The sequence below is a fragment of the Aspergillus pseudoviridinutans genome (genome assembly GCF_018340605.1).
Source record: "Aspergillus pseudoviridinutans IFM 55266 DNA, scaffold_1, whole genome shotgun sequence".
Taxonomy (NCBI): domain Eukaryota; kingdom Fungi; phylum Ascomycota; class Eurotiomycetes; order Eurotiales; family Aspergillaceae; genus Aspergillus; species Aspergillus pseudoviridinutans.
Genome location: NW_025091281.1, coordinates 1,450,355 through 1,475,219, shown reverse-complemented (window position 1 = coordinate 1,475,219; position 24,865 = coordinate 1,450,355). Strand labels below are relative to the sequence as shown.

The following is a 24,865-nucleotide window of genomic DNA, read 5'->3' as shown; positions in this document are numbered from 1 at the left end:
CAAGGACGGTATGCCGGCGTATGTGCAGCCAAGCAAACCGACCCCGGGTCGTGTGTGCTTGATCAAACGGTTTGGAGACTAGAGTCTGGAGTCTGGAGTTAGGACTGATTCGGATGTTCAGTCGATTGAATGGTTCGGATTTGGACACTATTTTCATCTACTGTTTGGGTGCAGTATAGTTGTGGTATTCATCAACTCCGTCTAGAGCATACTTATATCAGCTACTATAGCAGAAGAAACAGACAAGACAGTAGAGGAAGTATCATGTCAAGCAGCGCACCCACTAGCCAGGTCCACAGAGGAACGGACGGATACCTACAGCCCTGCAACCGCCGACACCTCAATCGCTCGCCCATCGACAATCGACAACGGCCTTGCAGATGCACGCACCAAACCAAACCCATTTCCGTGTCCTCGTCGCCAATCACAGCCCGTCCGAGCTCGCGGCCGATTGTCGTAGCCGACTGTCATGTAGACTTCGAGGCTGAGGGTGATGGGATGGCAGACAGGCGCTGTGCTACGTTCCTTTTTTTTAACCACGATGGTTCCCGGTCCCCAGAGCTTTTCATGCATGCCTCATTCTGCTTGCCCCTGGGTATAAGTTCGTGTCTGCTTTTGCTTCACGCCTAGAGGCTGTTATCTATACCTGCTACCTACTGAGTCGATCTTCGGGATGCCGGCCGTTGGACCCCGCGTGTCAAAGGAGGAGTTTATGCAGGCGCTGGGGCTGAACTCGCATGATCCTCAGCATGAGCAGTACTATCGGGCTATGAGGGTATTTCTGCCGTTGCTTCCAGTTCTCTATATGCCTATGTGCAGGTGCAAGATGTATTGTACAGTATGCTGAGTATGTACAGGATGAAGCTATCGTCGTATACAATCGTATGAATCAAGGTACCTCGGATCTGCTGGACAGCGTCAGAAACGACCCCAACACCCGACCGCCCTTTTTCTGGCACCATATCCGTCCGGAGAGACAACGATGGGGCATCATGGAGATCTCGCGGAACGCCGGGCCCCTGACGCGGCCGCTGTTCGAGCGCGGAAACACCACGGGAGAGTACGGTCCCAACTGGGTGGCTGGCTGGTTGCTGTACAGCGTGTTTCGGTCGAGGGATGTTCGCAATAACCGTAATCGACGGAAGGGTGACGATCATGGTAGGTTGTCCAAGTCACAGTGTCGATCCAATGCTGACAGCGTCCAGGCCAGGATTCGAAACGGGATAAGCAGACGGCACAATCGGACAGTGGACCGACGAAGAAGACGTATTATGACCCGGTGAGGAATGGATGATGCGGTGTGTTCTTAATGTTTAACGAGGCAACGGTGCTGGCTTGAGCTTTCCAACTTCCTTCTTTTGTATAGACAACCCGTTCATCGCTGGTCAATTTTCATACAATCAATCAATCAATCATCGTCTCTGTCGTCATTTGGCCGCTCTTCTTTCTGCGATCCATTCTTGAGTCTTCTCTCCTTCTTCAATGCCTCGGTAACGCGGTCGTCCTGCTCGTCTTTTCGTTCGTCCCAATCAACGTCATATTCGGCCGCGATGTTTTTGATTTCCCTGCGTATCGCATTGGCTTCATCAATGAGCGATTCCCACACTTGAAGGTCAATCCCTTTCATCTGGTAGAGTTTCTTTTGCCGCGCATTGATTGTAAAATCAAGCGCTGAACGATAGGAGATCTCGCGGTTGTGATACAGGAACCAAAGGTAGCCGCCCATCAAAGTGGACAAGCTGACCAGATAGGTCACCGGCTCCATCGTATCCCATCCCAGCTCCGTCTCAAAGGTCAGTTTGTACACAATGTACCACCAAAAGGCGAGGATGCCAAACCCGCCAAGGGCCACCCGTTGAGCACCCCGGTGCGCCAGCGCGTCACACTCATGCTTGATCTCTGCAAGACCCTGGATTCTGCGAGAGATTTTTCGCAGCCTCATCCGCAGGAAATACGTCCTCTCGTCGAAAGAGGGCACGGCAACGTGAATCTGTTCCAGCCCAGACGGTGCACCTTCGATCGTCACGATGAACTCCTTAGCCCGCGCGGCATCCCGGATGAAGTCTCCAATCTCGGTGGACTGCGACCACCGGATGAAGCGCTGCTCCTTGTCAGCCTGTCCAGGCCCTGGTCGTCGCAGATAGCTGAACGTTTCGTCCACTTCCTGGAAGTCTCCCCCTCGTTTTGCCACTGTCGCGTCATCCTTTCCTCCTTCGATTCTGTGAATTTCAGCATCGGTACCTTCGTACATACCCCTTTTCGGCCTGATGGCGTCCTCTTCAAGCTGGAGCGCGATGAACGATACAGCAGGTGGTTTCTTCTGACCGTTTTCGTCTTCGATTGGCGGTACCTCGGACTGGATTAGACGTTCTAGATGGGATAGGGGCTGCTGCGGGTGGATCAGAATGGCGATCTGCTCAATGTCTTGAAATTGTCAGCCGCAGCCGGAACCCACAACTACAGATAACATACCTTTGCGATTGATGGTCGTCAATGGAATGAGAAGCTTGAACAACCTCGACGGCGTCGTCAACAGCTTGCCTGCAATCGTATCGCCCTTCGTCATCGCCTTCGCAACTTTCCCTCCAGACTTCGTATCTCGGCCCGGCTCGTCCTTCTCAGTTTCATGCTGCTGCTGCACCTTTCTGACCTCGAGCCTCTCCAGAGGATCCGGTTCGGCCTTCTGAGGTTCCCGCTCATCTCTGTTTTTGGCACTCAGTTGGAAACTCCGTCTACCTGTATGTGTCACGCGACTCGATGTGGGCACTCCTGTGTATCGGATTCGGAATGATCTCGACGGCAAGGGCTGAGGTAATCGGTCAAGGATGTTCAAACCATTATATTGGATTGTAGCACACTGACATCCCAGCCTTGCAGACCGCAATGCAGCCGCAATGGGTGTGCGACTAACAAGCGCCCGCATCTGAAATAGTGTATCAGCTGTGAACCATGTGAAAGTGATCTGTAGCTTTACTGAGAAAAACAACCAGATCTATGCAATTATTGGAAGAAAAGAATGACCATTGTTGGAAAGTGAAGTTTATCCCAATTCTCCCCTTTTAATATTTTCTTGGACAGATCAGTTGCTGATAAACAAGGTCATTCTGAGCCGAGGCGGTGCCTTGGAACGTAGATGGATATACGTCATGATGCCTCAGCGGACAGGCAAACAGTGCAAACATAACACACTAACCAGCCATTAAGTATGGCCTCTAGATTCATGCCTCAGGTTTTGGAAACATCAGTACAAGGATTCTTATTGCCAGGTGATCAGGTGTTATCTTCCTTAAGAAACTGCAATATTGCTTCGATTGAACGATAGTAGCAAAGAGACATCCACCATCAAGCAGTGCTGGCCACCACATGCAGAAAAGGAAAAGACAATGCTCAAGCGAATTCCAGTAACTCAATCAGCCAGCCGAATCATCGTCATCTATAAAGGGGAAACTACATATCATCGTTGCATGTAAACCACTCTGGCAAAAGTCGCTTCAATCTATCAGGATATTTCAAGTCATGTCATCAATCGTAACGTCGTAAGGTTGTTTTTCTTTTCCTTTTTCCTTCCCCTGTTTGAGTTCAGCGATCTTCCAAACCCTCACGGTCGGCCATCGTCKGGTGAATTGCATGGCATTATCGTGCCCGGCTGCTAAAGGTGAGTGTCCTGGCTGGGCCTAGAGTCCGTGGGTCGAGACTGAGCCGGCTCCCCTCATGGCTTTCTGGGCTACTCCCACCGCTTCTGCTCTCTCCGCTCGTCGAGGTATCCGCATCGTCGAGGTAGCGGCTCTTCCGGCCCGTACCAATGGCCACCGGGATCCCCTGTACGATACCCCCGTGGTCATGGCCCGCCGGATACATGCCGTCGTTGACGGAGAAGTTCCGACAAATCAAGTACGCCCGCATGGCCGCATTCTCACGGGCAAGGGTCTCGGATTCGCACACAGAATCTGTTTGGTATTCGCGGTTGTTGACGCGCACAATGCACGAGTATCCGCCTGTACCTGCGTAGGACTCGTACAGAGGTTCTGGCCAGCGGCGGCGTCGACAAAGGCCTATTTCTCATGGTTATTGGCCGCTCAAAACGGTAGCTCAGGGCTAATGTGTAGAAGATGGAGAGAAACACGCCGTGGTAGTCATGGGTCAACGACAAATCAGAGTGATGCCGGATAACGCGATTCATGTGGTCCTCTAGTGAAACCGCTTTACAACTTGCAAAATTCTTGAAAGAAGCGAAAACGAGGCCAAATTCAAACAGTTCCAAGCCCAATCAAAGGACAGAGGTTTTGTGTATACAACAATCGGTAGGGCGCCGATAAGGGCAGATGGGGTGACATACTCGCAAGGTAGAGAATATAGTACATCGCGTATACAGATAAGCGGCCAATAAAATGTATGGGACGGAGCGGTATCGGTCTAGTATTCGCTGCCCTGGCTATGTTGACCCTGCGCGGCAATCCTAGCAATCAATCCAGAGGCATTCAACAAGCGTCCTGGGAGGTGTTTGTTGCTGCCCAATGCCCACGTTGTTCACACAAATGATGCGATTTGCTAGCAGGGAAGGATCAAAAGTCCTCTGCAGCGAGTCAATCGGCGTTGAGGATGCTTAGTATAGATCAATGGGGACAAAGAGGGTCACCAAAACGTGAGCACATTGGAACTAGCGGCCGGAGAAAGACAACGACATGGTATAGACGGCTTCAATGATGATAATGAGCGATCGAAAAAGAAAAGAAGGACGACGACCATCGGGCTAGGTATAATCGTCTCAAATAAACAGGTGGGGCTCCAGAAGCAGACGACAAGTCTGATGTCCAAAGGCAGAAGGGGTCAGAGGTTTCCAAGCGAAATTAACAAATTTTAGGAATGCCCTTTGTTCCACCATATTGGCTGGACTAGGAAGGTCGAATGTCGGTTTAATCATTATTGCACTAAGGACCTTTCCTGGGTGTGTTCTCCTTTGTTTTCTCTCAATTCCGAGTCGCGAGCCATATTGGACCGTTGATGCGTTGGCATGGCTTTCGACCAGTGATTAAGCTTGGGAAAATGGAGCTTCCTGGTCCATCCGCCACGGTGTTATTCGCCGCCGATCCATGCGGCAAAGATTGGCATGTCGCGCAGCATAACAATCTCCGAGCAAATCGTGGTCTCAATGTGCCATCGCTGCGCTGCTGCAGAATGAACGCCCAGCCATCTGAGCGGAGGCCTTGTTTAATCGGATTTTTCTGGCGCCTTTTTCGCTTCGGCGGTGATGCACAGTCGTGCGAAGGGGATCCCATAAAACCCCGCAGCATAAAAAGAATGCAGGACATTTACTATTGTCCTCATGTTCGAGACATTGGATCGCATCAGCGCGTTTAATGAAAGGCGCTGTAGAAAACCACTAATGCGCTTTCGTTCGTAACAAGATGCATGCCACGCAGGACGGCAGGAATCCCAATTCTAGCTCGAACCTAGAAGAATGGGAGATAAAATGATTATATAACCGTTACTACAGGGTGTTAGAAGCGGACTGAAAGCTTTTGTCCGCAAAACACTAGACAGCAGGAGAATTGCAAACGCTGTAAAGTGGCGTAAAGCTGCGAAAGAACTCTCATCCCACGCCACAACGGGGGGAGAAAGTCATAACGATTCGGTTAGTGTCCCGGGCATGACTCCTCTTCCAATATCGACCGCTTTCTCGGGATAATGCTTTCACTGTCCTTGGACTCAGAGCAGCCTCAAATTCCATCGGAACTAAGGAGGGGCACACGAGCTCCAACCCCAGGGTGAAAGTTCAAGAGCAAAACGGGATGAGAGGAGCCGGTTTTGCCTGTCTGATTGTGGTGGCCGTCATAATCTGCCATGCAGAATTAGACAAATGCAATAGGTTAGTCCTGGATTTTCGACGGATGATATTGGCCCAACGTCTATGTTGTGACAGGCAGGCATCGGATGCAATGATGAGTTGGCAAGTTCTCACTAGGTGCAGTGGGGAATCCATGCCACTTTTCCTTGCAGGAGTAATCGCTCCTGATGGGAAAGAGCAGCAGATAGAACAGGAAACGTTGATGAAGATTGCAGATGTCGTTGCATAGCATTCCACAGAAGTATACCCCCATAAATCGGGAGGAAATCCTGACGGTACTAAATCGAGTAGACACAGTCAACTTCGATGCTGACGACCCAGTTGTGGACGTAATGCAGGATGACTGTCATGGAAGCCAAACTTACTTTCACTGTCGGGGCATGGCGCAAGTCTGCCTTCTTCTCCCATACAGGCGCTCGGACGAGTCCTCAAGTAACGAATAGAGTATGAGCAATCTGACATGTCCGTAAATTCTTCACCCCAGACGCCGAGAATGGGAGCTAGGCCAGTGGCGGAATGGCTCATGCATTCTCATTTCGTCGAACTGCTGCTAATGATGAAAAAAAGATAAACTAGGTAACTTGAGAGATGGAAAGGAGAAGAGGGCGGCTAAGCAAGCGGCAAGTCATGAGGAGGAAAACAAGCGTCGCTGCCTCAGTCGCAACATCCGCTTAAGGAAACTAGTGAGTGATGGATGTCAAGGCGATGTATCAACTCTATGTTCCTGACGAGCTCGATACCCATACCAGCGATATTATCGATGCTCTCAACCTTCCGGGATGTCAAACTCTAACTGATCACTGAAACCACCGCCCCCTGCCTCATGAATGTCGAGGTAGGGACTGTGCAGACTGCGACTGCACTCCGCGATCCATAGCTTAGTAGCCTTCTATCCCTTGCTTCTAAATCACCAGCTTCACTTCGGTGGTCAGCCACTCCTTGATGACGCTGAGCCCACGTTGGAATAGATAATGTGTGCGACCCATGTGACATGGTAAGCATAGCCCATAAATTTGCTCTTAGTGTAACTGAATTTGAACGAGTTACATGTACATCAAGACTGTCAGTGTGCAGTGCACACGCTGCTATCAGCTTCGTCTCTTCGCTTTCTCAGACCTTTCCAACACCCTAACTCTTACTCCTTACTTTTCTCGGCTAGTCTACAGGTCGAATGATCGATTTTCAAACCAGACACGTATACCTTCGGCTGACTTGTGTGGAATGACAAAAATGGGATGGAAAGGAACGAGTCGGTCATTCTCAGCGAATACGCCAATGTCGGATCCTTGATCGTCCGAGGCGAGGTTAGGTTCGTACTTCCAAGAGAATGCTGAGCTGAAGTCATCCTTCGAGCTCGCACTTGAGTCAGTACAGTAATGGTGATATTGAACCGTGCTGAGCCCGGAGAGCGCATAACATGTATGGTATGAATCCGGGTGTCTGTAGACAATCAGACTATGCGCATTAACTGTGAATGCCGGGGCCATGAATTAACATACTTTCCCGGTTTGTCTCGAAGGCCGCCAAGCTTGCATTGGCAACAAGAAAGGATATATCTTGTCAATCCCTCTCGACTGTAAAGATTTCCGACGGAAGCTCGCTTAGGGCCTGCCACTGGCTGTGTGCCATCTAGCGCAGACTGGACGAGGGGCCAGCAATTCCCAACCCATTGGCTGTAACACCCGTCCACCAATTTATTGGTTCTGCCGGAGAAACCTCCCTCGGGTGCGTGTTGTCGAGCCGAGAGCCAAGAAAGGAGTGTTGCAACATTCATATATCTAATACACTCAGCAAGGGTAAAAAATTTGATCTGTGGATGCGGATTCTTACCTTGGCACAATCACTTCAGGCCGACCAAGGAGACAAAGACAGGCCAAAGCACAAAAGGCATAAGCGCCATGCGCCTCGGTGCCCGGACTCCCGGAGATACCACCTTCATAGGTCTGACCTGCAATTTCACTGTCAATCACAACCAGGAAGCTCAGCAAAGGACGCCACTTACATCGCGAAAGATATTCAGGAAGGCCATCGGTGAATGTCGCCAAACCATTCTGCCGAGCTTCGGCTTCCGGGGGCAATGCTAGTGGCAAATCGAGAAGGGCATGGACTACCATTGCGCAGTAGGCGCCTCTGAGCTGGCGACTCAGTAAAATGCTACATATGCAGAGAGAGACTGATAGGGAAATGTTACCGCACGTCCTCTTCTCCACCCTCACAGACGGTAAAGCCGCCATCAGGMTGCTTCAATTTTCCGAGCCATTTCCACCTCAACAAGGTCAGCGATGACTTCCTAGTAGAGGAGGTGCCTCATAATAACTCACATTGCCTTTCGATCAATCAATTCGAATGCATCTTCACCACCAACCATCGCGATAGACAGCACCGCAGCATAGCTTGATGCAACATGCGACATCTGGCCATGCCCTCCTCCAATCCCACCAGTGGGATTCTGCGCAGCCGTGAATGTGGAGATGACGCTGGCAATATAGATTTTAGTCGATATTCATATCGGACAGGGAGCACGACTACATAATATCAGGGACAAGCTTACCGTTCGCGGAATTGAGTCACATCTTCTCCTAGAAGGCATAGCCCTGCCAAGGCCCAGTAAACCATCCAAGGGCGACTAGCATCGAGCCCGACAAAGGAGGCCGGATAGTCCTCCAGTGAGTCGTAAAGATACTCCACGTGGTCTTTGCGTTGAAGAGCGGGGACCCCACACTGGTTAAAAGGACCTTTTTGACTGTTGTGGATTCCCTTCAGGAACGGCAGACATTTGTTGACTATTTCGTTCTGAAGGTCAGTGGTCTCTGTGGAGAGCGAGTCGTGGATCAGAGGCGGCTCCCTGAAGAGCGCTGGAATTCCGGGATGGACTTGGCTTTCCCCCATCTTCCCGCTCTGGGTGGACGATGAATGGTTGTGGGAACTGGTGGCCGCTGGGGAGCGACTATTGACCTGCAGGTTGGCGCTGAAGTTTCGACCTTTTGGTTTTCCTGCTGTCACGGATGGTCCTTGACTAGTCGAAGAGAAAAGGACCTTGCGACGGTGTTTCCCAGTCGCTGCAATAACAGGCATAGAATATCTAGGATAGTAATCAAGGTTCCGATCATACACTCATTTATACACGGGAGTAGAGCAATTTTCTTTGCGATGTTGCTATATCCTAATCATTGTTCTTTCCCTCGTCAATGGAAATCTTGCCATCGTCAGTCCATTGTTCTTCCGTAAAGTCAGGTGGTGGGCCTCGACCCCTCATGACAAGCGGGTACAATCAAATTTCCAAGCGGAAGAATTGTCCTTTTTTGTTCGCCTCCAGCAAGAACAGATGCGATCAAGGTCGGCGTCTCTTTGTTTTACATTTAGAAGACTAACTCAATCAACCTCAAATTTKGAATAGTCATCCAGTCAATCTATCCGTTGCTTTGTTGCACCCCAGTATCCCTAGCCGGGAAGATCCCGTTCTTCGTCTCTGCTTACTTTTTCTTCCCGAGCTTAGGCTCCTGCCAATGCTGATCGCCGAATGGATCTTCTTCCAGCCGTTCGAATTTCAAGCCCTTGACCTCTCAAGGTAGAGCCTTACAAACTACTCGACAACCTTTGATGCTATCATGCCTTTATGAAGGAGTAGATAGGACAGTTGTGCTGTCTCCGTCGGCAGCGAAAGTCAGCCTTCAAATTACCAATGCACAAAGACACTTAATGAAAGTCTGTAAGGTCATTTCAACGATATAATTGATGAGGACATCAAGAAATCAGTGAGAAAAGCGCCTCATTCCTGCCGACTGAGGACAACGTGATCACTCTGTGTACTCCGTCAAGACCTTCCTTCTCTTAGCACGAACGCATTGGTTCTATTTCTAACCTAACCAACAACCTTTTGAGGCTAGCATAAACAATAGCAGTCGGTTCGAAACTAGCATGCATCTACGCTGTGGAATATTTCCACTTTTCCAGATGCCAGACACTAATGATTGAAAACTCTATTTCTCGGATTAATGATTCAAGAGAGTAATTACTAACGACGTCGCAACATCATCAACGGGTCGTCCTTCAGCCATGAAACAAGAATGCAACCGATATGTTCTGCTTACGGTTGCTGGCGTGGCCCGCTGCAAGTAAGATCCAACAGGATGTCGATATCTATGAAGGGAGCGAATGAGGAACTCGTCTGCACTGTCAAACCGGAAGGTCAGTAAAGTAATCCGTACCCATCTCTCTAATGCTACGAATTAGTAATGACGGAAATACGGTGGCTCTGCCAAATCGATTTCCCAAAGACCCTTACTCACTTGGAACGCAGAAGACGTGCATGACCCCGTGCCGTCAAGCGTTGTCACTGACGCTGCGATCTTCCAGGTTTGTTGAGACTTCAAGGGTGCTCAGAAATATGATCTATCGCGATCTTGCTATGAAAACTGTCGCGAATAGACCTCCTCATTGACCAATAGATCCTGGTCTGTGCAAAAACTCTATGACTTGATCGTCCCTAAGACGAATTCTTGCTTGGCAAAGGACGAAGCTGAGGGGCCTTTGGCAGAGCAAAAACACACAAACAGTCTATCAAGGGAGTCCAGAGCTCTCCTATCGAACAATAATCATCACCGAATCTCGTCTTCTACCTAGCATCACCACAGGTAGCTTCGCCGAACAAGTGGCCTGATATGCTTGCTACATAGGCAATAATGGTCTCATTCTGACAAGCAGCATCCCAGTCTTCGTACGATAATGTCCGTGTAATTACGTACGGTCAAAGATGGAGCTGCTGCACGGTCAGCCACCCTAGTTGCCAACAAATCCCACGCTTGGTCTGAATTCTGGTCGTAATTGGTTGGTGGTCCAATCTATCACTGGTGATTGACAACTGGACCGCGTTAGTCGCATGTACGGCAGACTACACTCACATATGATCCATGATCGCCTCATAATCTCCATACAGATCGTAATGTATGGCCATGTACGATACTGTATGGCTTGTCAGCGGGGTCTGTCCGAGTATTTCCACGACCGTAGAAGTGAAAGGCTCTGCCAATCACGATTGATATTCAGATAATAGCTTCAAGTCAATCCGCTCTGTAAGGTAAGCGGCTGGTAAAACGGAGACTACTGGTAGTATCTTACTGATCTTGTTGACAGTTTCCACTGATCTCCAGTTCCCGAGAGTCTTCCTGGGTCTCGTCCACGGAGCAGTCCGTAGCGGTACCGTGGTACTAAAGCATCTCAAAGGAACTTGGTACGGAAGTCTTTACTCAGAGTATGCTGATGCTCACCTTTCAGAGTCTGTCAGGACGTAAAGTCGAGGTAGGTACATGTTTCAGAAGCGCTGCACCAGATGCATCTTACCTTAGATTCAGAAGTCTCTGATGACTTCTGTCAAATCAATGTACTGCCCACTTGGCAATTACTAGATGATCATCGTGATTCATGAGGTTGACCAACGTATCTGTACGTTCTGTACGCAAAGCGCACCTCTTCCGTCCTTATCCTCACTGTCTCAGACTCTCAGTCAATAAAATACCTGTCTTTTTCCCCGAAGCAGCCTAGCTTGGTAACATCGTCAGAGTAGCCTGGAAAATCAATGAGGCTTTAGCAGGAAACCGGCGTGGCATTTACTTTTGTCCCCAATTTACATCCAATCACCTCACTCATCCTCGACGGGTGACCATCAGCAGAGACAACAACCCCACCCACGATAGCGATAACTCCTTCCCAGGATCCTCTAGCGCAGCTCCGAAAGACGCAGCTTCCGCTCACCGCTGCTTTGTTCCCCACCGCCTCCTCTATGCCTGTGATTTCCCTCTTCTTCTTCCTCTCATACCCCAGGATTTTGGGCATTTTGCTCATCCGAGTGGCCTTTGTCCTCAGGCTTCTGCGACGAATTTACCTTCAACCTCTGTTGCTGTGAACTCTTCTGTACCACCCTCACCTTTGTCTGGTCTTTCTTTGCTGAGACTTTCCTTTTTTTCAATTATTACATTTATTTCCTTCTTGATCTCTCGTAAATAGCTGATTCTGACAATGTCCAATGTTGATATAACCAACGATGGCTTCATCGGGCTTGACTACGACTCGAGAAACTATATCCAGCCTCAGTCATGGCCCGTGGCGGTGGACCATCAGAGCTCCCATAGAACAGACGGATCGCGAGACATCTCTCCTCTGCAAACCAGCGGTCACGCTTATGAACAGTCGGTAGCTCAGGACCCCAACCTGATGGTCGACTGGCACTTCCAACAGCTGCAACCCCACCTTCAGTACACTCAGGAGGATCCTTCGTCGGCTCAGCAATACACGACTTCAAGCTACGGAATGCCCATCCATTCGTCTCCTGTGGATATCATGGCTCCGCCCCAAGGCCAGATGAGCTCAGGTCTTTTGGAAAATTCTTATATGCCTCTGCCTGCGCCAGTCGACATGGTTCCATTTGGCTACCAGGATCTCCAACCCGAGCTGATGTCCTTCCCGGACGGCCTGCAAGATTTGTCATCTTACGCTGCACCTCGCAACTTGATAGGCAGCAGCTCCCCCACGGACACTTACTTGGAAGTACGGTCTCTGTCGAGCAGCGATAACGGCTGGAGCGCCATCGAAACCCGGCACTCTCACGAATTCATGTTCCCCGATCAGGGCATCTTTATCAATCCCACGCAGACGTTGCACGACCGGAGCCTTTCTGAGTCATCGTACTCAACTTCCTACGGCAGTTTCGTTGACATCTCCAATCCAATCAACTCGCCCACCTCTGATCTTAACTTCGAGTCTGCCTTCAGCATGCCGAGACGGGTCTCCTACGATCACACTTCCCACGGCTCCCAATCCCCTACTGCAGTCAGCCCTGTAGCAATTGTGCGACCTATTCCGGTTCCCTCCAAGAAGTCCACTTCGCCCACCAGGTCCTCTGGATCACAGGTGTCGTCCTCATCGCCGCCCAGTAGGAAACCCTCGCGCAAAAGCCCAATCGCTGCCAAGACTGCCGAGACCAAAATCCGCAAGCAATCGCAAGCTGGAAAGCCGGAAGGCGAGAAACGCGTTGGAAAGCGAAAGGGCCCGCTCAAGCCGGATCAGAGAAAGCAAGCCAGCGAAATTCGCAAGTTAAGAGCATGCCTGCGCTGCAAATTCTTGAAAAAGACTGTAAGTCCTTCCAAACCGTAAATCTGCCAGCACTTGACTGACAGGGCAATCTTGGCAGTGTGATAAAGGCGAGCCTTGTGCCGGTTGCCAACCCTCGCATGCTAGATTATGGCAAGTTCCTTGCACGAGGATTGACATCAAGGAAATCGGGTATTTCATGAAGGATTGGAAAGCGGACTACGAGCGTCATATTACTCTCGGTTTTTCGGTTGGAAACATCAAGGGTTTCTCAGAGCACGAAAGGACCTTGTTCATCACCCATGGCTATGGTCAGATTCTTCCCATTAACGCCCGGGAGGTTTATGTTCGGGATGATCAATGCTTCAGTGTTGATTGGGTCGAATCAATGCACCGAGAACCCACTCAGTATGAGGTCGAGACCGCCAAACTATCTGCCGGTATGGAAGGTATCTCACATGCCATGTTGTCTGATTATCTCGACCGCCACATTGATGGCAACGGCACTTTTGAGAAGTTCGTCGACGACTACTTCGAGGGCACACCATTCCTAACGCAGATGCTCAAGACTGCCTTCCGGTACTACTTCCGCACCAAGTTACCTGTGATCCGTAAAGCATTGAAGCTCATCATTGCCTACAATCTGACTCTCCATGTCACAATGGTGGAGGGTATAGGTGAGGAAGATGGCTTCCTTGGCAAGATTGAGGACCCATCATCGAAGTTCAAGGGCAAGATCATGGCGCCTGTCATGATCAATTTCCAGGTCAAGTGCGCCATGGCTAATATGTGGCGCGAGCTGCAGAAGGATGTTCTTGAAGAGCTCTCGAGTCTTTACTCAAGCGTGTATAGCGGAGAAAAACTGAAGAACTGGCCTACGATCTTCATTTTAGCATGCATTCTATTGGCAGTGTGGGAGGAAATGCAATTCGACTGCCATTACCGCACACCGGTGAGTCGCAATTTACGCGCTGCTGTAAAAGGTTGAATTACTGACATCTTGGAAGGATGCTGCCGCTGTGGAGAAGTTCTGCAATGATATGGAGAATATCCCTGTCGGGGTCATCGTTGGCTTGTTCCAGGCAATTTCGCAGAAACTCCCCGCTTTCACTGATTGGGAAACACAAAAGCACCACCACTTGCTGTTTTCGAATCCCGATGTTTGCAACACCATGACCGAGGTTCGCGAACATGTAAAGCAATACGGTAAGCGGCCGTCTGTTTCGCCCTATCTGTTGCTGAGTATACTGACCTGCCCGAACAGAGAGCTATCTGAGAAGCCGCTCGAATTCGAAGTTCGACCGCAATGACTTTGATTGCTTGTCGAACAAATTCATTTCAAGACTTGTGGTCCGCGCAAATTAAGATGACGAGATATGAGGATGAAAACCACGACCTACATCGACTCAAATGCGTTACGGCTGAGCCAGCGCAATACAACACAATATGAGACATGTCGACCTTGATGTTTACGAGATTCGCCTGAAGCGAAAGCGACTATCACTCTTTTTCGCATTTGTGTCTTATTTTACGGCCGCTTTCCTGCTGTCTTGACCTTTTGTGGATTTTGATTGACAGCATTTAGTTCTTCCTTTTTTTCTTTGCTTCTTTCTCAAGTGATATACGTTTCTCGCATAGAGTTTCGACAGCGATGATGAGTATCACGAACGTCATGATATTGTACGGGCACGAAAATGTCTGATAGCAGAGATGATGAGCGCGCAACTGTGTTGCAAGACGTATGCTGGAGGCTAGTTCTCGCGTCATTTCACCGAGTTTTGCATCTTCCTTTTCATTAGCGAGCTTTGTTTTCATTATTGTGTTTAACTATGAGGGGCATTATGACCGCTCCACGGAAATCTAGGAGCTAGCATTGTTTACTCTCCGATTGAACTTCGCTGGATACCAAGGCAGTTTGCAATCCATGAATATTATATTATCACCAGTTGGGTTTTTCTCTCTTTGCTCGAATGGACTCCGGGTTTGATGATTGTAGAGCCGTCTTCTCAAGCAGTAGTGGGATTATCATTGTCTACCACTAGGTCGAGGGTCATTCAAACCGCATTCTGTGAACAATGCCGCATACTACAGAATCTGGAAGAAGTGGATACAGCTGGTTTACTTACGCATTGCCTAAGGCCTAAAGGCAGAGATACCGAATGCGAAGATCACATGACGCCTGATGGCTCTCCCGCATTACTATTTGTGGTAGCCTGGGGCGGCCGTCTTCAGTAACACACTATCAGCTGAGGTGTCCACTTTCCACCCCTCTCCGGCCGATAAGGCACGTCATCGGTGTATGACGCAGTGAGAAACTGAGAATTGGCGCAGCACAGAAATCCGGCGGCTAAATGTGGTAATTAACAGTATCAAGGAAAGCACGGCTGGATCAAAGCTAGATATTCGGAAGAAGAAATTTTCCTCTGAGTTTGGGCAAGGCTATTCGGATCATGGGTGTCGAGATGGTGTGAGACCAACCAGTGGCGTCAGTGGCGGGTGTGAACGGAGACAGACTCTACGTAGGAACATCCTTTCCGGACTAGTGATAGACTGAAAATAGCGATATGTCTAGTCGCGAGCTTTGCAAATAACGGGGACTCTAGGAAAAGAGATTGGAAGGTTTCGAATAGGGGCAAAGGTTAAGGATTGATGAACTTCCGCCCCCGTTGTACTCCGTATCGACATATCCTCACTTCAGAGAACCTTAGGAGGCTGTAGAATAAGCTCCTTTGTCATCAAGAGAGGACCGTTATTACTAACTACGATACAAGGTACTTACGAGGTACTTCAGGCGCCTTTTGAGTCATCGGGCCGAGCAACGACCGGAAAGGCAGTTTTCTAGCAGTTTCCCTCAGGTATCTGTAGAGAGTTTGGCCAGGCGCAGGCTGTGAATGGCCAGAGGAACAGAACCCAGGGAAAGCGCCAGGCGGTGCCAGAAAAATGTTCCTGCCGCTCCTTCTTTCAACCTTTCCTTGCGTCACGTTATCCCGCCTATCTCATCACTGATTCACTCTCGCCGTTTCTGGTCCTGGCCTGGCCTGACTAAGGCGCTTCGCCTCCGCCTCCTCCCCTCACCTCTCTCATGACTACTTAAACCTCTCCTCCTTCCATCTCTCGCTCCTGCTCTTTCATCATTTCATCATCTCCCCTATATCTCTCTCCCTTTTGTGGTATTCCTCTATCTCCTGAATATCTTCCTCCGCTGTTGAATACTCCATCATCGTCCTTTTAACGAACAGACTGAAACACTCCTCGCATCGTCCTCACCATGCAAATCTTCGTCAAGACTCTCACGGGCAAGACCATCACCTTGGAGGTCGAGTCCAGCGACACTATTGACAATGTCAAGTCGAAGATTCAGGATAAGGAGGGCATCCCTCCTGACCAGCAGCGCTTGATTTTCGCTGGCAAGCAGCTCGAGGATGGCCGCACTCTCTCCGACTATAACATTCAGAAAGAATCTACTCTGCACCTGGTTCTCCGTCTTCGTGGTGGCATGCAAATCTGTAAGTTACTTCGCCGTCTCCCGAATTTCGCCACCCTGGTGGCCACATTTTAGGATGGCTCGCTGACTCATTCACAACAGTCGTCAAGACCCTCACTGGCAAGACCATCACCCTCGAGGTGGAATCCAGTGATACCATTGATAATGTTAAGTCGAAGATCCAGGACAAGGAGGGCATCCCTCCCGACCAGCAGCGCCTGATTTTCGCTGGTAAGCAGCTGGAGGACGGCCGTACCTTGTCCGACTACAACATTCAGAAGGAATCGACTCTTCACCTAGTCCTTCGTCTGCGTGGTGGTATGCAAATTTTCGTGAAGACTCTCACCGGAAAGACTATCACATTAGAAGTGGAGTCTTCAGATACCATCGACAATGTCAAGAGCAAGATTCAGGATAAGGAGGGCATTMCCCCAGACCAGCAGCGTCTCATCTTTGCCGGAAAGCAACTTGAAGATGGCCGTACCTTGTCTGATTACAACATCCAAAAGGAATCCACACTGCATCTTGTCCTCCGTCTGCGTGGTGGTATGCAGATCTTCGTCAAGACTCTCACCGGAAAGACCATTACACTGGAGGTCGAGTCCTCTGACACAATCGACAACGTGAAGAGCAAGATCCAAGACAAGGAGGGAATTCCCCCGGACCAGCAGCGTCTCATCTTCGCTGGTAAGCAGTTGGAAGATGGGAGGACCCTCTCCGATTACAACATTCAGAAGGAGAGCACGCTCCACCTGGTGCTGCGTCTGCGCGGTGGATGTTAAACGGGAGAAGGCTTTCTTTCACTGATTTGACGACATTTTACGGCTTGAATGGCCTGCATGGCGTTTGGATGGCTTATGGTTTCTATTGATAAGGCTACGCTGGGCATACCTTTCTTTCTTATCGCCTCGATTAGGGCGCATTACATACTCTATTTAAGAATCCAATGGACCAGTTGATATCTCTGGTAACACTCAGTTCAGGCAAATTTGTAGAAGCTTGTAGAAGTTCACAAATAATCCTTCGGCAACCCCATTCTCTTATTCCGTCGTATGATCTGGTGAGTACGAAGTAGCCCCTTGTCAAATGCTCTTTGCCACAATGCACGTGACTCCGGTGTCAACCAAGGAACCGAAAGCGGAGTGATAAGCAACAATATATCCTGGAAATGTGAGGTAATCAATCAAGCTGCAATACTACGAGCAACTCGGCAATGTGAATGAGCATCGGTCGGGATGCCCTCCTACTTTTATCATTTGGCTATTGAATTGTTTGCTCATCCTCAGTCCGGTCTTGGAGTCGCCTCTCAGAGTGTCGACCATCGATCACCTACGTCTCTATCATTTGACTCCGCATGTGAAGCTCTGCTCCCGTTTCAGAAGCGGGCGCGACAGTCGATATCAACGATTTATAACAGCAACCAGTCTCGAACTACTTCTTCCCAATGTACGTCTCATAGCCTAGAATTTGCAGAACTCTGAAATGCATCATGCGGCTCTAACGCTAAATCCAGCGGCGAGCGCGATAGCAACGACGCATCCTACTGTACCCCACCATTACACGAAATCACCCACGAGTGCGAGCAACTTTGAGAACGATCTCCGACTAGACAAGATATCAATCGAATGCGTTGATATGGTACCCTCGGACCACGAAAGCGCAACGGCTTCAAAACGGATTGGCAAGCGAGACGTCAAGGACAACCCCGTTGCGACCGGGATCGGCACCGATATTCTCGGGGGGCTACGCACCAAGGGGAAATACATACCACTTGACCAGCAGACGTCGGAGAGTATCTGGGGTATTGTGCACCTTTACCGAGATGCAGAGGAGACGCCGTTCCTCGTCGGCGAGGATTACCCCCTGGAGCTGAAAGGGTCGGCGGCGGCGGCCAGACGGCCGTATGATCAGCTCAGTGGGCGCCAGGATGCACCGGCCAAGGGCCACTCACTTTCTCTGCGCCAGGATGAGGATTGTACGACTCTGTGTATACTTGCGGTGCCATCTTACATGTCCCCTTCTGACTTTCTGGGCTTCGTGGGCGAGGCGACAATGGATGAAGTGAGCCATTTTCGAATGATCAGGACGGCAAGGGCGAATCGGTATATGGTTCTGATGAAGTTTCGGAGCGGGAAGAAGGCGCAGGAGTGGCAGAAGGAGTGGAACGGTAAAGTCTTTAATAGCATGGAGGTGAGTGTCGTCGGCTTAGTGCTTAGTTCAATTTGTGTCGCATGTCGCATGCTGATGCCCTCGACAGCCGGAAACGTGCCATGTCGTTTTTGTGAAGACGGTTGAGATTCAAGCCGTCAATTCCGACTCTGACGTCTCAGCTTCCCAGCAGAGTGCACCTTCTGCTTCGCATGTTCCGACAAGCCCCCAGCGGACGGTCATATCCACCTCTGTTCAGCCGAGCTCCATACCCACTGCCACCCTCTCGAGTAAGCCGCTTGCGCCTCCCACGCCCGCGCTCATCGAGTTACCCACCTGCCCTGTCTGCTTGGAACGCATGGATGAAACGACGGGGCTGTTGACGATATTATGTCAACATGTCTTTCATTGCACTTGTCTACAGAAGTGGAAAGGAAGTGGATGCCCGGTGTGTCGATATACACAAGATGATTTCCGCAGGGGCAGTCAGGGAGCGGCCTACGGGGATGAGCCGGCAGAGTGCAGCGTCTGTCGTTCCGAGATCAACCTCTGGGTCTGTCTCATTTGTGGAAATGTCGGCTGCGGTCGCTATGACGGAGCGCACGCCTTCGCACACTACAAGGAAACCTCGCATGCGTTTGCAATGGATCTTGCCAGTCAACGTGTGTGGAGCTATGTAGGCGATGCGTATGTCCACAGGATCATCCAGAGCAAGACAGACGGCAAGCTGGTGGAACTACCTGCAGCGGACAATAGCGCACTTGATCCGCCCGACTGGACCGATGCGGTGCCCCGCGAAAAGCTCGAGAACATGAGCGTTGAGTACACACACCTCCTCACAAGCCAGCTGGAAAGTCAGCGCGCCTACTTCGAGGAAATCGTCGAGCGAGCTGCCGACAAGGCATCGCAGGCTACCGCTGCGGCCTCCATAGCACAAGAAACGGCCGAAAAGGCGACAGCCAGTCTACGGGCGCTGCAGGCGCAGTACGATAAACTGGCTGCAGAGACCCTCCCCGGTCTCGAGCGGGACAAGGCTCGAGCGGAGAAACGAGCGGAGAAGTTCGAGGCTATGACGCGCAAGATGGAGAAGGAATGGCGGGAAGAGAAGACGATGAACGAGAGCCTTATGAAGCGTATCGAACATTTGACGGCCGAAGTCGCGGAGCTCAAAGCTGCAAATGCAGACTTGACCGAGCAAAATCGTGACCTTACGTTCTTCATCAGCGGCTCGGAACGGCTCAAGGATCAAGGTGAGGACGTGGTGCAGGGGACAGTCAGTGTTCCGGACCCCCCGGCCAACAATAAGCGGAAGGGCAGGGGGAAGGGGAAGAAGTAGTTCAGACATCAGCCGTCATGGTTGTATGTCCATTGAGGACCTGCGAGGAGAACTTCTCTGTCGCCGTCCCACCGCAGTACCTTGATCCGTTGATCAGGAAGTTATGCAGAGGAGATTTAGACCAGTTGCTTGTCAGGTCTAATGACACTGCCCTCTGGTACCTTAAGTCCTCTGAGGGACAGTTCCTCGTTCGCGTTGCGAGTGGAATTGCGTGCCTTCTAGCCTACGCTAATGAGGAGAACCCCTGCGCATAACACGCTGGAGATCATTGACAGCTCGCCCTTGTGTGGATTGTTCCACCAGAATCAAGCACTTTCTAGCAGAATAGTCAGTGCTCATACTGGAATCAGAGCCAATATGGTCTAATGTCCTCAGTGAGAGGGATGGTACTTCCGTTGCCATGTCTGATATCCAAATCAGGTCTATACATAATATACAAGTAGCATCAGTGTTGTACATGCCCAGTACACGAACCTCCAGCTCAGCATCCACCCTTCCGCACAGCCCAGAAGTAGTTGCCCCAACTCTCCGACCCGGGAACCAACTTCCACCCTAAGCCAGGGAAGTACATGACACCCGTACATTTCCACTTCATACCCTGCAGCGCATCACTGCCCGCACGCGCCGCAGCCCCATCCACACTCCGCATCAACCCCTCCTGAATCCACCCCTCCAGCTCATCAGGATTCACAAACTTGCTCCATTCATGCGTTCCGCGGGGCACGACGCCAATCGGCCACGGCGCTTCGGCGATCACCTGGTTCACCAGCCACGAGGGCAGGGTGCGCGCGATCGTCGACCCGATCAGCCAGCCGCCCGGTCTGACGAGTCGAAGGCAGTCTGTCAGGAACGCGAGGGGCGAGGAACCCGCGCTTGAGTCGACATGCTCGAGGACCTCGAAGAGGGTCACGACGTCGAATTTCCTGTCTGCTTGGGCCTCCGTCGCTGTCTCGGGTACGGAGTTGGTGCTCGGGGTATCTTGGCGGAGGACCTCCGCGACGAGGTCCTCGAGGGTGCGGTTCTGGTAGCTGAAGCGGCCGGTACGGAGGTGGGAATCTACATTTGGGTCGAGGCGGGCGTGCTCTCGCGCGATCTTGATGAGGGTTGGGGAGGGATCGATGGCTGTGATTGAGCCCGCGCGGGTTTGGGTTGTCGGTGACGAAGCGGAGGTGGGGATTGTGCGGGCGAGGGACTCAGCGAAGATGCCGCCGCCGCAGCCGACGTCGAGGTAGCGKAGGGTGTTAGTGGTGGTGGGTGTGGTCTGACGAGGCGCGGGCAGGGACTCGGCCAGGCAGGAGGCGATGAAGTCATGGCGGAGGGGGTTCATGAGATGGAGGATGCGCGAAGGGCCGACGGGATCCCACCAGCTGCTGGCGAGGGCGGAGAAATGCGAGAGTTCATTTGCGGAGACGGAGGAGGTGGAATGAGCGCGGGGAGTGTCGAGGCGGCGGAGGAGGGGGGCAAGCGAGCGAAATGAAGTTGTCCGCAGAGAGTTCATCTTGATTTAGGTCGAGGATTTGTCGATACGTGCCTCAATATGTCTCTGCGATGGATCAATGCAAGTGCGCTTGCCTGTGGCTGATGCGAGGTTGTCTGGACAAACATGTTAGCGTAAGGCCTGTGGAAGCAATCGAAGTCGCGAACATAGAGTCGCTGAAGCTGATTATGGTCTTAGCATTTCTTACATCTTATAGCAAGCTGGCTTTATCCATCGCTGCTCTGTAGATAGAGGTTGTGGAAGCGAGATCAGTTACTGTTACGATGAAGCAATTCAATTCCGCGGTGGTTGTGATGTAAAGAACAACAAACATGCCAAGCCTTTGACAAGCACAGTACAACTATCCAGGTTTGAAGTTTAGACGATTGCTCTTACACTGACTTTTATACATGGATGATTCTCTTTCCATCTTTCTCTGTGTATTCGATATTTCTCGAATAGCGATCTGGAACAAGAGCTTCTTTCTAGTGTGAGTCGAGCTGGAAGCAAATATGCAGGAATACTAGCAGTCGGACATAGGCCGCAGATACATATATACTTGTCACTTTTCTGCATTTCTTCCATTGAACATGATAAATAGCTCTGGCAGCTATGGCTGACTATATGTCTGGAAGTATTTGTTCACTCCTTCATGTTCTTTGTCAGAATGAACTAAGCGGGGGTTTGCTCCATGCGGACATTTCAACTTTCAATATATATATATACTAGATGGACCTGTATACAGTATGGCACATACAAAGCCAACAATATCGTAATAACATCTATAGATCCCGTGAGAGACATGAAATGCGAGTGGAGCTACACTCTTGTCTCCTACGGCTCGGAAATCAGACGATGCAGTTGACCTGGCATCATGCTCCTATAGAGACTTCTGGTACGATCGACAAGTCCATGACAAAAGTACATCCAAGCCAAGGCCACAAAGACGTGCATACTACAGAATAGGGAAAAAGGGGCAAGGCTAGACTAGTAGTCAAGACTCAAGAGTGAGACAGATCGCGGCAATGGACATCATCGTAATCCAAAAAAGGAAATACGCCAGAACGTTCTTGATTTGCTCTGCAGCAGTTGAGTGCTGGTGGATCCTCCTGCGAGACAGGGAAATTCTACGCGTCTTCCAGAAGTCTTCCTTTTTTGATTTAATAATATCCTCTCGATGAGTAGTATGGTTTATGGGGCAAGGGAACGATCCATCCTATCCACCTACTAACCAAGTCTGTCGTAGAAAAAAGGCCGACTGTGCGACTAAAGTGGGTGATAGGTGGGCTCACTTGTTGATTTAGGAATGGTATCACCAACGAGTACGGAGTATGAACTATGGATAGCAGTACTCCTATTCCACGGACTATCTATCAAGCAGTGCTGACTGCTGGCGAGGGAGTATCTAGGTACCTGGTCTCGTCCACCTTCCCTTTACCCCTGTGCCATCCGTCACTGAGCAGACGTTCTAATCCAATCGGGTGCTCTCAATCTCGCAATCTTCGCCGGTTGGACGGTGAGGGAGAATCGCAGGATGCCCGGTGTGGCTTGCCGCGATTGCGGCAGTGCAGGTTGGGTGGAAAGCTACATGATTACTCCTGCTGTATCACGCTGTTGTACTGTATGTTGTGTTGTGGTGTGTTGTGTTGCTACGGAGTACTGCATCTATGAACTTAAACAACATATTTGCTTGCAGACCTGCAATGGCGGTCAAAGCTGGATGATTGTACAGTCTAGCAGTGTACGAAGTAGTACAACAGCTCATGAGTATCTATCACTCAGAACAGCAGAGTGACGAGGATGTAAGAAATAACGCAAAAAGGGGATACAGACGAACCCATCCATGGAAGTTTTCTAGAACATTACGCAGTCGGTACTAGTACAGGAGTGGCTTGAGAATTTATGCCTAGCGTCCGATAGCATGTCTCATGGTGATCGATATTATGATATTCTTATAAATTACTGGTAGCGTAGAGAAACACACAGACCCATTTTAATTATTTTAGTGCGTGTATCAGCCACCACAAGCGGGTGGGTTCTCCCCTATCTTCGTAGCCTTGTTCTGGCAGAGGCTACGGATCCCTACGGAGAGGCAGTGAGGCACGGCTCGAAAGTTGGGAACCTGAAACCACGTCAAACACTGAGGCGTTGATGGACTAAGCAATTCGTCCAATGAGAATGCTTGGACTGACTTTCCGTCGGTGGTATTCAGATATCGAGAAGCAGGCAATAACAATAGCAGAGTCCTGAACCTCATGAATGGGACCACTGATCATGGGGTGTCAACAATAGACTTCCCGGCTACTTTCGGCTCCGAATAAACCTGTACGGTATAAAGTATAAACTGAATCGCTGCTGGCGATCAGACGAGTCAAAGATGGTTCTATTCCGTACAAGGCAAGACGACAGGGAGAGGGGAGAAATGATCCGCGTCATGGGGCTGATGGTATGTTGATCGAGATTCACCACCACTGACTTCTGCAGCACTCAGATTGCGCTGTGATGATTAGGGGAAGTATACGAAAGAGAGTGGTCAGTAGTTTTGTAGTCCTTGAGAGTTGATGTTCAGACCTCCTAGAACCTTACTCGCAGGATTGCATGTGGCTGTGATGGATGCAGAAATGAGGAATCGGAACAGAGACAATAGAGAACAAGGCTTCCATTACGTCCCTGAATTCCTTCTAGAAGGATTTCGGAAGCCCGGGCTGGCCTTGGCGTTTAATCGCGTGGCCCCTGTGTGTCCTGACTCCTGACTCCTGACTCCTTAGTCCTGTGAAGCACTGAAGTCAAGTACTCTGTAGTCTCTGTACTAAAGTAGGCTCTGAAGTTGATGCGATAGTGGAGAAGCCAATTTGGACAGTTCACCAATAATCAATCCTGATCAGGGGAGAATGACCAGGTGTTAACATTATTATTGTTCCGTCGATACGGATGGTCCATGCAATGATGCAACTTAAGACACATAGTCTGGTTTTAGTGTCTCCAGCCAGCACTAGGCGGCTAGTGAGTTGGGAGTTAGTAACAGGACTATGCGAAACTAGCCCACACTGCTCCCTTGGTGTATGAGCCCACATATTCCATGTCATCAACTCAGTGGATGAAGTCCCCGGCTTCATGCTCAAGTTGGTGAAGTCTGTGATGGCCCAGTAAAGCATACAGTCCAACGTGACGTGCAGACTGATACAACAGACGGGTATGGAGCAGATACATACTACGGAGTACTCACTATCACTCCGGGGCCTAGAGACATAGCGTTGCATTGTTACCCAATTAGTGCCCTGTGCCCACCATCCACAATTCGAAACTTTCTAGAAGGAAATTAACTTTCCCACCGTTGCTGTTCGCTAATCTGACGCCATGCGCAATTATAATTTTCGCCGAAGGGGTTAAACAATGGTGATTCTGTGACCCTTGGAGGCTTCGACTGGGGTTACTCCGTCAGGCCGTCCTATGAAGACGATGCTCGTTGTTGATCGCTCACTCGCCAGG

The 24,865-nt window shown here is 50.3% G+C and overlaps 7 protein-coding genes across 7 annotated transcripts; 3 read left to right on the top strand and 4 right to left on the bottom strand.

The window, feature by feature from the left end:
- Nucleotides 1-673: 673 nt before the first annotated feature.
- Asppvi_000524 (uncharacterized protein) lies at nucleotides 674-1,294 on the top strand (the record flags this gene model as incomplete). Its single annotated transcript, XM_043296833.1, has 3 exons — nucleotides 674-775; nucleotides 858-1,158; nucleotides 1,206-1,294. 3 exons carry the CDS (start codon nucleotides 674-676, stop codon nucleotides 1,292-1,294), a joined length of 492 nt encoding a protein of 163 aa, XP_043152768.1.
- A 114-nt stretch (nucleotides 1,295-1,408) lies between these two features.
- On the bottom strand, nucleotides 1,409-2,923 carry Asppvi_000523 (uncharacterized protein; the record flags this gene model as incomplete). The annotated part of the gene is made up of 2 exons (XM_043296832.1): nucleotides 1,409-2,424; nucleotides 2,473-2,923. 2 exons carry the CDS (start codon nucleotides 2,921-2,923, stop codon nucleotides 1,409-1,411), a joined length of 1,467 nt encoding a protein of 488 aa, XP_043152767.1.
- Nucleotides 2,924-3,633: 710 nt separating this feature from the next.
- On the bottom strand, nucleotides 3,634-4,361 carry Asppvi_000522 (uncharacterized protein; the record flags this gene model as incomplete). The annotated part of the gene is made up of 2 exons (XM_043296831.1): nucleotides 3,634-4,052; nucleotides 4,337-4,361. 2 exons carry the CDS (start codon nucleotides 4,359-4,361, stop codon nucleotides 3,634-3,636), a joined length of 444 nt encoding a protein of 147 aa, XP_043152766.1.
- Nucleotides 4,362-7,005: 2,644 nt separating this feature from the next.
- Nucleotides 7,006-8,920, bottom strand: Asppvi_000521 (CAAX farnesyltransferase subunit beta RAM1; the record flags this gene model as incomplete). The annotated part of the gene is made up of 7 exons (XM_043296830.1): nucleotides 7,006-7,285; nucleotides 7,345-7,623; nucleotides 7,676-7,793; nucleotides 7,848-7,975; nucleotides 8,037-8,111; nucleotides 8,167-8,322; nucleotides 8,397-8,920. The coding sequence occupies 7 exons, from the start codon at nucleotides 8,918-8,920 to the stop codon at nucleotides 7,006-7,008; spliced, it is 1,560 nt and encodes a 519-aa protein (XP_043152765.1).
- A 2,940-nt stretch (nucleotides 8,921-11,860) lies between these two features.
- Nucleotides 11,861-14,296, top strand: Asppvi_000520 (Zn(II)2Cys6 transcription factor domain-containing protein; the record flags this gene model as incomplete). The annotated part of the gene is made up of 4 exons (XM_043296829.1): nucleotides 11,861-12,973; nucleotides 13,032-13,883; nucleotides 13,939-14,137; nucleotides 14,196-14,296. The coding sequence occupies 4 exons, from the start codon at nucleotides 11,861-11,863 to the stop codon at nucleotides 14,294-14,296; spliced, it is 2,265 nt and encodes a 754-aa protein (XP_043152764.1).
- A 3,354-nt stretch (nucleotides 14,297-17,650) lies between these two features.
- Nucleotides 17,651-19,899, top strand: Asppvi_000519 (putative RING and UBP finger domain protein; the record flags this gene model as incomplete). Its single annotated transcript, XM_043296828.1, has 3 exons — nucleotides 17,651-17,861; nucleotides 17,929-18,605; nucleotides 18,673-19,899. The coding sequence occupies 3 exons, from the start codon at nucleotides 17,651-17,653 to the stop codon at nucleotides 19,897-19,899; spliced, it is 2,115 nt and encodes a 704-aa protein (XP_043152763.1).
- Nucleotides 19,900-20,380: 481 nt separating this feature from the next.
- Nucleotides 20,381-21,397, bottom strand: Asppvi_000518 (3-demethylubiquinone-9 3-methyltransferase; the record flags this gene model as incomplete). The annotated part of the gene is made up of 1 exon (XM_043296827.1): nucleotides 20,381-21,397. The coding sequence occupies one exon, from the start codon at nucleotides 21,395-21,397 to the stop codon at nucleotides 20,381-20,383; it is 1,017 nt and encodes a 338-aa protein (XP_043152762.1).
- Nucleotides 21,398-24,865: the final 3,468 nt, after the last annotated feature.